The sequence below is a fragment of the Callithrix jacchus genome, chromosome 10, assembly GCF_049354715.1.
Source record: "Callithrix jacchus isolate 240 chromosome 10, calJac240_pri, whole genome shotgun sequence".
NCBI classification, from domain to species: Eukaryota; Metazoa; Chordata; class Mammalia; order Primates; family Cebidae; genus Callithrix; species Callithrix jacchus.
This window is the reverse complement of record NC_133511.1, coordinates 67938601-67951898: the sequence shown is the minus strand read 5'-3', so window position 1 is coordinate 67951898 and position 13298 is coordinate 67938601. Positions and strand designations below refer to the sequence as shown.

The window sequence follows — 13298 nt, the reverse complement described above, 5'->3', positions numbered from 1 at the left end:
TAAACACAGAAATGGCAAAAAGCCTTAGGTTATTGTGGCTCTCATTCATTTTTAAGCAAATATCAGCATACAGAAAATAATTTTGAAAATGCAATAATTCTCATAATCCTCATTATAAACCCGGACTCCTCATAATTGTACTAAAACTGTGTTTATCCTCCAAGCATTGTAAACGAAAACAGCCAAATTAGAGAAAATCTTAAAAAGAACATGAACTTTAAAATGTTACAGAGGAAGAATTTTAAGTCAGACTGGTTCCGATCATGACAGAACAACTTATATCAGACTATCTTCTTCTAGTCTGAAAAGTGTAAAAGCAGGACATATACATTTTTTTTAAAAATTGTTAGCATTAAAGAACACCACTACACACTGGACTTAAAGGACTATGACACCTCTCCCAGGTGAGGAGTACACCAAGGTAAGTCTTAAATTCAACTCGACTTTTTTCCTGAGGGCATTTGTTGAATCATGGCATTAAGAAATAACAGAAAGTAGCATTTTTACAAGACTGTGGAGACAGAGGTTGGAGTTGAGGGATGCCAAAAGAATAGGAACTTGAGAGGTAAGGGTCTAGAAAAAGGGTTACTGTGGAAAAGCAAGTCCAGAAATGTGCGTGCAATTTCCCCTTGAGTTAATAGATGACTTCTAAAAAGTAGGTGTTGGTGAAATGCCAAGAAATCCAATAAAGAACAGTAACCAAGAGGCTAAAGAGTAAGCAGAGATCAGACATCAGAGAACCTACCTGATGTTGAGAAAACAAAGGTTAGAGTTCAAGTTTTGTCAAAATAGAAGGGTCTTGGTAAACATCCTATACTTTCAGTTAAAACCCTAGGAGTAAGTGAAACAGAATAGCCCTAAAAAGCCTAAAACCAGAGATCCTAACAGTCTCAAGGTGATCGAACAGCATTCTATCTGCCTGCCAGCAGAAAACTTAACCCTCTTTGGAAATAACATCTTCCAGAGCCTCTACGATTTTTATCCACAATGTCCAACATTGTGAATCATAATCAAACTGAAGATCCAAATAACCAAAAACCAAGAAAAAGAGCAGGAGTTAAAAGAGACTTACAGTAATTCAGAGAGTGAAATTATACAATAGAGATTAGTAGTAACATGTTTAAGAGGATAAAGGAAAAACATGGAGAATTGTACCAGAAACATGGAATGTATTGTTTAAAAGTGAAATAAAAATCCTAGAACTGAAGTGTGCATTAAGATTCCAAAAGATGAGGTTTTATTGTTTTGTTTTTGAGAAAGGGTCTCCCTCTGTCACCCAGGCTGGAGTGTAGTGGCACGATCTTGACTCACTGCAATCTCCACCTCCCAGGCTCAAGTGATCCTCCTGCCTCAGCCTCCCAAGTAGGTGGGACTACAAGCATGAACGACCACAACTGGCTAATTTTTGCCTTTTTTTTTGTGGCAGGGGAGGGAGTCTGTCACCAGGCAGGAGTGCAGTGGCGCGATCTCAGCTGACTGCAATCACCATCTCCTGGGTTCAAGCAATTCTCTGCCTCAGCCTCCTGCACAGCTGGGACTACAGGCGTGTGCCACCACACCCAGTTAATTTTTTTTTTTTTTTTAGTAGAGATGGCATTTCACCATGTTAGCCAGGCTGGTCTTAAACTCCTGAGCTCAAATGATCCTCCCATCTCAGCCTTCCAAAGTGCTGAAACAACAAGCATGAGCCACCACATCCGGTCCCGAAAGATCAATTTTTAAAGAAGATTCAAAACAGCAGAAAAACATATTAACAAACTGTCAGGTCAGTTAAATATTCATATTTAAGTACACAGAGTAAAAAGGGTGGAAAACAGAAAATGATGGAAAAGTAGAAAAGACATACAGAGTCAAAAGGTCTAATAGCGAAAAAGTCATAATTGGGAGTTAAGTGAAATTATCTTGTTAGAAGATTTTTACATTGTTCATGAGGTGGTAAAAGACTAATTTTCAAGGTAGATTTGTAATAAGTTAATTTGGGCCAGGCGAGGTGGCTCATGCCTGTAATTCCCGTACTTTGGGAGGCTAAGGCGGGCAGATCACTTGAGGTCAGGATTTCAGGACCAGCCTGGCCAAAATGGCGAAACCCCATCTCTACTAAAAATACAATAAAATTAGTCAGGCGTAGTAGCCCATGCCTGTGATCCTAGCTACTCAGAAAACTGGGGTTGGAGGATCTCCTGAACCCAAGAGGAGAGGCTGCAGTGAGTGAGATCGTGCCACTGCATTCCAGCCTGGGTGACAGAGCAAGACTCGGTCTCAAAAAAACAAGTAATTTGGAACAAGGTCTGGGGAATAGTAAAATTAATGATTCAAAGTAATATAATAAGTTAGGAGGCATATTAGAATCTCTAAGGCAATTACTAAAAGAATAATACAGGATTTAAAAAGTAGGAAGCTAGTAGTGGAGGAAAAATTGATAATGATTAGATGGCTCAATATCACTATCAGTGAAATACAGATCAAAGCCACAATAAAATATTAATTATCTCACACCTGTTAGGAGGCTATTATTTTTTAAAAAGATAACACAAGTTGGCAAGGCTGTAGAGAAACTGAAGCCCTTGTATACTGTTGACAGGAATGCCAAATGATGCAGCTGCTATGCAAAACAAGGTCATTTGGGAAAATTAAAAATCTGGGATTGCTACCTTTAAGAGTTATAAATCTGGCATGCTGGGGGTCACCATGTGGAGAGAGTTATTAATGAATGAAGTCATTCAGAAAAGCAGAGCTAATGGATAAAAAGAAAGTCTCGATTCTGATACTGAGCAAATTAGAATTTTCCAGTAATTCAATTAGATCTGATGAATGAATTGGAAATTTGAAATGCAGTATTTCCTCCTGGTTGTGAAGTTATACTAGTATTCTCTGCCCCTACCTTCCACCCTCTTTCTGCACAATCTCATACACACACACACACACACACACACACACACTCTTCCAACTCAAAACTGGCCAGTGATCACATAGGTCACTCACTATGTTTGTTTTGAAAGAGATATTCTTTGGGAAAGATAAAACACAGGTATTCTTAAACAAATATGTTTAACTGACTAACAGTAGGTAAGTGCTCTAAAGAAACTAACATTTTACATAAAGACACATATACATTTAGCATACTGATTTCATGCTACTATAATCATCTTTGGCAAACAGAAAATTCAGGGGTTTTTGGTGGGGAAGGCGTTTGTAAAAATGTTCTGAAAATCTGAACGGCAATTAGAATCAAAACACTGGATGACTTCTACAATATTATTTCCTTAAATAATTACTTTAATATTTTCTTTGTTTTACTTTAATATTTTCTAAAGTATTAATATTTGTACAAGAAAATTTTAATTACTTATTAGGTATAATGATAATCTCAATTTTTATAACTCTATTTCCAAAAGAATGCAATTCAGTCACCTATTTTCAACAGCCAACTTTTCTGAAAAGTCACATTAAGCAATGCCATTTAACTATAAATTTTTAACTTCTGTCTAATAAAAGAAATATGTGTATTTGAAAACATTTACTCATGTGTAACCCATATATTTAGAGTCCATCACGTTTTTTAAAATAAGTTTTTTATACTTAGTCAAAATGTGTCAATTTCCTTTAAATTATACAAAATGGGTAAAGTTGAAAGTTAAACAAATTAATGTATATTTGCAAGAATAAGTGGTATTATAACTATTCTAATATACCCCAAACTATATCATTATTGTGAAACTAGTAAGTGGTATTGTAACTATTCTAATATACCCCAAACTATATCATTATTGTGAAACTAAGTAGCTCTATTTACTTTAATTACACTGAAAAGTGGCATTTCTATAAAGTATTTACTGAGCTTTTTGAACATCCACAGATTTAAATTACATTCACTTTTAGCAGTTAATATAGTACTTAATGAGAACATGTTGAAATCAGAAAATCCAAATAAAATGTCAACCAGAAACATATGTGACCATATGAAGTTTTAAATAAAATTTAGCATAATCTTGCAGATTACAAATGTAGCACTGATATATTAAAATGCATATAAGAAAAGAATAGAAATAAAAACAATACCCTTTTTAGTTGCTGTTCTTTTAAGCTTCTCACTGTTCTTGCAGGCTCAGAAATGAAGTTTTTATAGTTTTCACATATATTCATCCGAGATTGCGCGACCTGCATTGTTCCCTCGAGGAAAGATTTCCAAACAGGATACATGCTCCTAAATTCAAAGTAGGATAGAAAAGCATTAATTAGGCAGGGAAAAGGAAGAAAAAGTTGGCTAACCTTTTGCTCACAGGGTAGCACTGACAGAATGAATGAATGTTTCCTTTAATGTATTTATACTGTCTTATAGGCAATATTTCAGCACACATAAGAAGCAACATGGCATACACTCTATTCCTTTTATAGCTCAGCAATAGGAATTTTTAATTTATTAGTTATTCTTAATAATGGAGTAAAGCGCTACAAGAATTACAAAGCTAACATTATAAAAATTAGTTCAGACTCTCCCAAGTCTTTCGCTGTCACAAGGCTATCATTATGAATATCAAGTTTTATTACTTCATTAAGATATTTTCCTAATTTTACTAATGAGGTAACTGAGGCTCAGAGAGATTTCAGAGTATCATTCTAGGTCACATAAGAAGGTGGCACTACTGAGATACAAGATGAAGACTGGATACCTCTATATATAGCACATTGTCTTTCAACAACATCATATTACTCTTACATAAACTGACATGGCTGGAAAAATATATCATGAACAACTGATTAAGTGCTTGCAATGTCTATTTTGTCTGACAAAAGAAATCTTTAATATTGTTGCTCTACATCTGTCTCCCTGTGTAACAGTGCCTAGCCAGCATCACACTGTGCTTTGGATTCATTCCAAGCAAGTCCCATTACCTTTGCTTGATAAATGTGCTCAGCAATCTCGGTCAAGTCAAAGAATTATTAATCCTTAGCTTTTTCTAGCCAATTTCCTACTCAACCTTCTTTCCTACTTGTTAAATGCCTCAGTCAATTCTAGCAGGCTCCTACACTATAAACACAATCGATAACTCATAACAATGGTAGTGCTTTATTTTTTAAAATGAGTCTTTAAAATGAAATTCTGATAGATTATAATATTCATCTCCTGAGATTTCCCTATGGTGAGAAATCCATATCGATTTTCAACCATAGCAACATGTGGGACTATGCTATACAGAATGCTTGTTGTGGTCAACAGATGACAGTGTAGAAGCAAGAAAAAGAAAAATTGCCTGGATCCCAATCTTAGTTAGAAGTAAAGAAAAAAACTTGATAAACTATGGTTTTCAACCATGGAGTCTTACAAATTAGTTCATGTAATATACCCAATTAATCAATTTAGGTGGAAATATTCATTATTTAGGCAGATATGTGTCACTATCCCTTTGGAAAGATTCAGTGTGTTGCACCAGCAAAAACTGTTAGCATCAAAGCACTGATGGACTTAAGAACAGCAAAATGAACGCCCTCCATGGCCTCACTGCATGACAACCAATGGAACTTGCCATGTAAACTCACCATAGGCCCTCCCTCATGCATTGAGAGAAAAATTCAGTACTATAATTTGTAGCTATTAATTTATACTTAAAATACATTTTAAAATCAAAAAGAAAATGAGAAGGAACCATTAAGAACTGTGATAGGAAGAAAGGGAGGAAGGGAGAGATGCTTCATCCATGTTCTTCTCTCAGTGTAGCATCCTCTTCTCTTTACCCCTTCTCCTACCTAGTTAATAGCTGTTTGCCCTTCGAATCTCAGTTTAAATGTAACTGCCTTTAGGAAGTCTTTCATGACCACCACCAAGCGAATCCTCTCTTTGTTATTTGTTCATGGCTCCAGCACTTTTACTTCAATTATAAATATTTTAATATAATTGTTAAGTTAATGTCTGTCCCTCTCACTACAGTGAAAGCTCCATGAAGGAAGGCAGGGGTGTATGTCTTGCTATTGCATTCCTAGGGCCTAGCAAATAAAGAATTGTTACAATAATGTGTTGAATGAGTAAATAAATGAATGTATTAATTATGAAGACTGTACAACAAAAAAACAAATCCTTTCAATAAAAAGAGAGTTTAAAAAGAGACCTTTAAAAGTTTAGCAAATTTATAGCAGGGAAACATCCTAAACACTGATATGCCATTAAAAAGCACAGAATTTAGTCACCAGTCAGAAGACCTAGCTAGGTTCAAATTCTAGTTTTACCAAAATAATTATAAGTAATCACACTTCACTATACTTTCATTTCCTCAACTGACAAATGGAGAAATAACAAAAATACCTGCACCACTTACCTCACAGGGCTATTTTAACAATGAAATGCAAATGATACGAAAATTGATGGTTCACAGATTCTTTTAAATGAATAAATAGTAACTGTAGCAGAATTGTAACAGAAATAGAAGCACTTCTTGTTAACCTAACAGTGGTACTCCCAATGGTAATTGTGTTTTTCACTGTAATTAAGGAAAAATAATCATATGTCATAGAGTGATTTAAAAAAATTTTTTTTCACCAGGTTTCATATGAAACAATTTTGAAGAATACAAAAACTATCGGCCAGGCTCGGTGATTCATACCTGTAATCCCAGCACTCTGGGAGGCCGAAGTGTGCAGATCACCTGAGGTCAGGAGTTCGTGACCAGCCTGACCAACATGGCAAAACACCATCTCTACTAAAAATACACAAATTAGCTGGGTGTGGTGGTGGGAACCTGTAACTCCAGCTACTCGGGAGGCAAAGGCAGGAGAATAACTTGAACCTCGAAGGCGGAGGTTGCAGTGAATCAAGATGGCACCACTGCACTCCAGCCTGGGCAACAGAATGAGACTCCATCTCCAAAAGAAAAAAAAAAGTATCAAGCATATATGGTATCTTGCCATTCTACATATCACATGTTAAGTACTATGTTATACATTTTACATTTATATCATTTAATCCTCACCATAACTCTGTAAGATAGATATTAATCTCATTTTACATAGGAGAAAAGTGAGGCTCAGAGAGGTTGTGAAATTTTTCTAAGGCTACTTACTCACCAGGAAATAGCACCTCCATTGTCATAACCTAGACTTTGCCATTACTAGTAACTACTGCTTTGCTCTCATCCCAAATTCGATCACCTGATTTCTGACCAACACCTCCTGATTCTACTCATGCCTTTTAGAATTCTGACTCCAACAATTACTCAATCCTGTAAGAACCCACAATACATTTGGTCCTACCCACTTTCCATTGTCTCTTGCCCTTTCATAATCTCCCTTTTCAGTTCATTACCCAGCCTAGGTTTCATGGTCCATCCTTATAATCACTCCCTTATATACGCCCGTATTATCCTTGCCCCTCTCCCTTTCTACCTTTATAACCTTCAAGCTCCTACCCTTGGTTAAATCCAAAACTGTTTACATTCTACCTAAGTCTATGACAGAATGTGGCTAGAGAAAAAGATAAATATGTTACCTGGTCACCCTTTAAATTGATGTCAAATAAATGCTAGTAACCCCTTAGTGCTACCCAGCAATCATACTATATTGCCTTAATCCATTCATTCACCTATGCTTCTACACAATTATTTCCCAACTTCTCTCTTCTCAAACCTCTAATACGACCACACTTTCAGCCAACAGTGGCACTATCTGAAGGCAATGTCCACATGTTCCCACATCTGCCAATCTCCTTGTCTCTGCACCCACACGTTCTGCCAGTCCTCCTATTACTTGCATAAACTGCCCGTGCTCTGAGGCCAACTCCTCACATTTACACTATGTTACAAAGCCTCTCACTCAAGAATATCAATTCAATAATCTACAATGTCAGTTTTTCCCTCTCTACTGGATCATTCTTGTGAGCAAACATACTATAATACCTCCATTTGAAAAATCTTCATTAATCCTCCATTTCTCTCCAGTTACTACCCTAATGTCTGCTCCCTTTTATGGAAAAACTCCTAGCAAGAATGGTCTGAATTTACTGTTTCTATTTTCTCTCCTCTGGGTCTCTCAATTCTATCCAAATCAGACTTTAGTCTTCTGAGATGGCTTGCCAAAGTCATCAAAGACCTGCCTGTGGCTAGTCCAAATAGTTCAAGTCTTGATTACTTGACCTATCAGCAACGCTGACCTAGTTTACCCTTCTTGAAATGCTTTTTTCACTTGGCTTCCAGGACATTCTCTCCCTTGGTCTACTCCCACCTCACTAGCCATTCTTTAGTCTCCTTTGCTGGTTCCTCTTCATCTCATTGCCCCATAAATATTGGAGTGCCCTCAAGTCAGAGCCCAGGCTTCTTCTCTAACTACATTCACTCTGTTGAAAATTGTTTATAAATTTTTATTTTACTTTTATATTGCTTCTTTTTAGAGAGGGTCTTTCTCTGTCACTCAGGTGGTAGTGCAGTGGCACAGTCATAGCTGACTGTAGCCTCAAACTCCTGGGCTCAAACAATCCTCCCACTTCAGCCTTCCAAAGCGTTAGGACTTCAGGTTTAAGCCACTGTCCCAGGCCTACAGTCACTCTTTAAAGGATCTCACTCTATAGATGGGTTTAAAGCCATGTGGTTCCATGGCTTTAAAGACTATCACTATTCTGACTATTCCTAAACTTTTTTTTTTAAGAGGCAGGGTCTTGTTCTCTTGCTCAGGCTGGAGTGCAGTGGCATGACAGCTTACTACAGCCTCAAACTCCTGGATTGGAGTGATTCTTCTGCCTCAGTCTCCCAAATAACTGGGATGACAGGCATGTGCCACTGTACCTGGCTTTTTTTTTTTTCAATAGAAATGGTATCTCACTTTTTTGGCTAGTCTGGGTCTTGAACTCCTAGCACTGAGTCAGCCTCCTGCTCCCAGCCCAATTCCTGAATTTTTAATTCCTGCCCAGACATCTTCTCTAAACCCGAACTGCCTACTTAACACATCCAACTTGGATATTTAGCAGACATCTTACACCTAACATGTACAAAATTAAATTCTTAATTTCCCTAAAATCTCTTCTGGCAATCTATCTATTCCATCTCATTGACAGCTACTCAAACCTTCTAGTAGTTGGCTCAAACCCAAAACCCTGGAATCATCAATCCCTCATTTTTCTCTCATATCTGCTCCATCAAGAAATCCAGTTTGCTGGACTTAAAAAATACTATGGAATTTAATTACTGCCTCTCTCCTCCACTGTGACTACCCTGTTTTAGCTACCCTAACCTTATGCCTAGATTACTGCAACAGTCTCCTACCTGCCCTCTCTGCTTCTGCCTTGTCCCCCTAACACCTGTGCTCTGCATAGTACTGCAATTGCTGTGCCATCACTCCTTGGCCCTCTGTATTCTCCCTACTATCTTTACTGTCCTTATTGCCAATTGGCATCTATGTTTAATTATTCACTTGTTTACTGTTTGTCTTCCCTCATTAGAATGTAGGCTCCATGCAGCAGAGGTTTTGTTTCATTCTATGTTGCATGTTCATCACAGGATATGGCACAGCAGGCACTCAATACATATTTACTGGAGGAGGAGAGGAGGGAATGATGGAGCCTAGATTTGAACCCAAACTTGTCCAGCTCCCAAACCTCTGTTCTTTCGCTGACATAAGATTGTTCTTAGTCTCAGTAACAATGCTGAACATTAAAAAGGGTCTCTTCATGCTGATACAGTTTATACCAAGACTTACGTACCCTAAGTCCTCTGCATACATTCTATACTATTTTTGTTTTCTGTACCATTATTTACTTATCATTTTTGTTAAAATGACAAACCTTTTAATTTAAAAAATATATGTATCTAATGACTTTCTATCACCATTCTAACTGAAAAATACTTGCCATAATTATTAGGTTGTAACTAGGAAAATACAAAAGCATTCATCCATATACCCCCACCTAAGTTCATGCTGTGAACTATTTCTTATATGAATGTCATACTGGAAAACCTAGAAAACTTTATCAGAAGAAATTTATCATTAAGCAATAAGTCAAGGCTGGGCACAGAGGCTCATGCATGTAATCCTAGCACTTTGGGAGGCTGAGGCAGAAGGATCATTTGAGGCCAGGAATTTGAGACCAGCCTGGGCAATATAACAAAACTTCTTCTCTACAAAAAATTTTTTAAATTAGCCAAGCATGGTGTGGTGGCCACCCAGAAGATAAGATGGGAAGATCACTTGAACCTAAGAGTTTGGGGCTACAGTGAGCTATTTCACTCCAGCTTGGGTGCAAAAGTGAGATCCTGTTTTGAAGGAAAGAAAAGAGGCGGGGGGAAAGAAAAAAAAGAAAAAAATCAAGAAATTCTTAGCTGTTAAATTCTTTTTTTTTTTTTTTTTTTTTTAATTTTTTATTGGATTTTAGGTTTTGGGGTACATGAGCAGAGCATGCAAGACAGTTGCGTAGATACACACATGGCAGTGTGCTTTGCTTTTCTTCTCCCCTTCACCCACATTTGGCATTTCTCCCCAGGCTATCCCTCCCCAGCTGTTAAATTCTTAACAAGATCTTAAGAGTGGTAGAGATCTTAAGATCTCTACAAATGTGGTAAAACTAAGCTTCAAAGCTACACAAAGCTACAAATGTGGTAAAACTGTACAGAACTCAAAGTGCATACACTTATATACACATAAATGAGTGCATATACAACTAATGAATTCTGAATTAGACTGAATGACAGTATCAGTATCAATTTCTTGGTTGTAATATTGTATCACATTTATGCACGATGTTACCATTGGGAGAACTGGGTGAAGAATGTAAGAGCACTGTTTGTATTTATTATTTCTGATATGCAGCTACAATTATCTCAAAATAAAAAGTGTTTAAAATATAACAAACAAAACCATAGATCTTCCCTAGGCCTAGAAATACAGCTTTCTACCAGTATCACATCTCAAGATGACTCAGGAAAACGTGATTAAGGTCTGGGTGCAGTGGCTCACGCCTGTAATCCCAGCAATTTGGGAGGCCAAAGCAGGCAGAGCACTTGAGGCCAGGAGTTTGTGACTAGCCTGGCCAACATGGTAAAACCCAGTCTCTAATAAAAAATTAGCTGGCATGGTGATACACACCTGTAATCCCAGCTACTCAGGAGGCTGAGGAACAAGAATTTCTTGAACCCGGAAGGCAGAGATTACAGAATGCATCACTGCACTCCAGCCTGGGCGACAGAGCAAGACTCTGTCTCAAAACAAAGAAAAGAAAATGTGGTAAGTTCATAACCTAAGGATCATTTGTATGGTAACTAATAACAAGAAGAATGGGTTATTAAGTGTTCATATGTGGTTGTTATTGATAGTAGAAAGGGAGAATATCCTAAGCCTGGGTAACAGAAATAAAGGCAGCGAAAAAGACTGCTTTCAATCTAGTTGAGGTGTTGATTAAGAACTGTAATACAACTGCAGTTGAGGTGCCCAAGGGTTGGGAAACCAAGGATGAAAGAAGAAATAGCCAGAGATAAGTAGAGAGATAATTTGGAGACAAGTTTCTTCATGGCTTTGAATATCATGACAAGAAATTTAAATTTATCCGATTGGCAAGGAGAAACAATAGAAGATTTTCAAGCAGGGGAGCAACAATGGCCTATTTTACAAAGACAGAAAAATATAGTTTGTGTCATTATAGCAGATGTAATTGTGAAAGAGAGAGATCATAGGCAGACAAGCAGCTACTTAACGTTCCAGATTTGAGGAGATCTAGAAAGAAGGTGAAATTGGAGGCAGCTTTTTATTTCCCAAGTTGAAAAGTTAATAAAAATATATTATTCTTATCAGTTCACAGATAAGATTTAAAGACAGAAATACAAATAAGCTTACTTTAAAGAGTCATTAGAGAGCCGAAGGACATTTGAGAAACATTTACATATAAAGGAATGAAAATCTGTTCTTAAAAAAATAAAAAGATCCAAGAGAAAGAAGTGTTACAAAAGTCTAATATATATTGAGGTTGTTTAATGACATTACATGCTGCATGTATCATCAGATAGGCAAACAATTTAAAAGACTGAATACATGCAGTTAGTAAAAACAAAGGAACAAGTTAAAATCATACTACAGGTTGCGTGTGGTGGCTCATGTGCACCACATGAGCAGTTTGGGAGGCTGATGTGGACCAATCACTTGAGGTTAAGAGTTCAAGATCAACCTGGCCAACATGGCAAAACCCCGTCTCTACTATATACAAATATTAGCCAGGTGTGGTGGCACAAACCTGATTATAGCTGCTCAGGAGGCTGAGGTATGAGAATTGCTTGAACCCAGGAGGTGGAGGCTACAGTGAGCCAAGATCATGCCTCCACACTCCAGCCTGGGTGATGAAGTGAGACTGTCTCAAAAAAACAAACAAAATCATACTAGAGAAAATTTAACATATTGATACAGTTTAGAGATAACAACTTCCAGTATTAATATTTTAGGGCCAGTCTAGCAGTGATGAATTCCCTTAGCTGTTGCTTGTCTGGGAAAGAATTTATTTCTCCTTCATTTATGAAGGATAATTTTGCTGAATATAATATCCTTGGTTGGCAGGGTTTTTTTTTCTTTCAGCACTTTGAATATATCATCTCATTCTCTCTTGGCCTGTAAAGGTTTCTGCTGGGAAATCTGCTATTAGTCTCACGGTGTTCCTTGATAGGTGATGGCATGCTTTTTCCTTGCTGTTTTCTGAATTCTCTCTTTGTCTTTGATGTTAGATAGTCTGACTATAATGTACGATAGAGAATGCCTTTTTGCATTTTAACTTTTTGGGGGATCTCAGAGCCTCCAGTACCTGGATGTCTAAATCTCTTGTTAGACTTGGGAAGTTTTTGTCTATTATTTCATCAAATAGATTTTCTGACCCTTCCTTTCTGGGAAACCAAAAATGTGTGTATTTGGTCGCTTTATGTTGTCCCATATATCAGAAAGGCTTTGTTCATTCTTTTTTATTTTTCTTCTTTTTGTCTGCTTGGGTTGTTTCACAAGATCTGTTCTCAAGTTCTGAGAGCCTCTCTTTTGCTTTAGATAGTCTACTGCTGAAGCTTTCAAATGTATTTTGTATTTCATTCAAAAATTTTGAATTTTTTATCTGGTTCTTTTCTGTATCTCTTCTGTAAATTTCTCATTCATATACTGAATTGTTTTTCTGATTTCCCTGTACTGTTTTTCAGAATTGTCTTGTACCTCACTGAGCTTCTTAATATCAAAATTTTGAATTCTTTTTCCAGGATTTTGTAAATTTGTTTTGACTGGGATCTATTATTAGAGAATTATTTTGATCTTTTGGAGGTATCATATTTCCTTGCTTTTTCATATTTCCTGTGTGCCTACATTGA

At 37.0% G+C, this 13298-nt stretch overlaps 1 protein-coding gene across 16 annotated transcripts in view; it reads right to left on the bottom strand.

Moving 5' to 3' along the window:
* FCHSD2 (FCH and double SH3 domains 2) overlaps positions 1-13298 on the bottom strand; it is a 300132-nt gene that overhangs the window by 167094 nt on the left and 119740 nt on the right. For all 16 annotated transcript variants that reach the window (XM_035264145.3, XM_078340290.1, XM_017977813.4 and 13 more), the window contains one exon: positions 4060-4204. In XM_035264145.3, coding sequence (XP_035120036.1) covers positions 4060-4204 — 145 coding nt within the window. The remainder of the gene's footprint in view (positions 1-4059; positions 4205-13298) is intronic.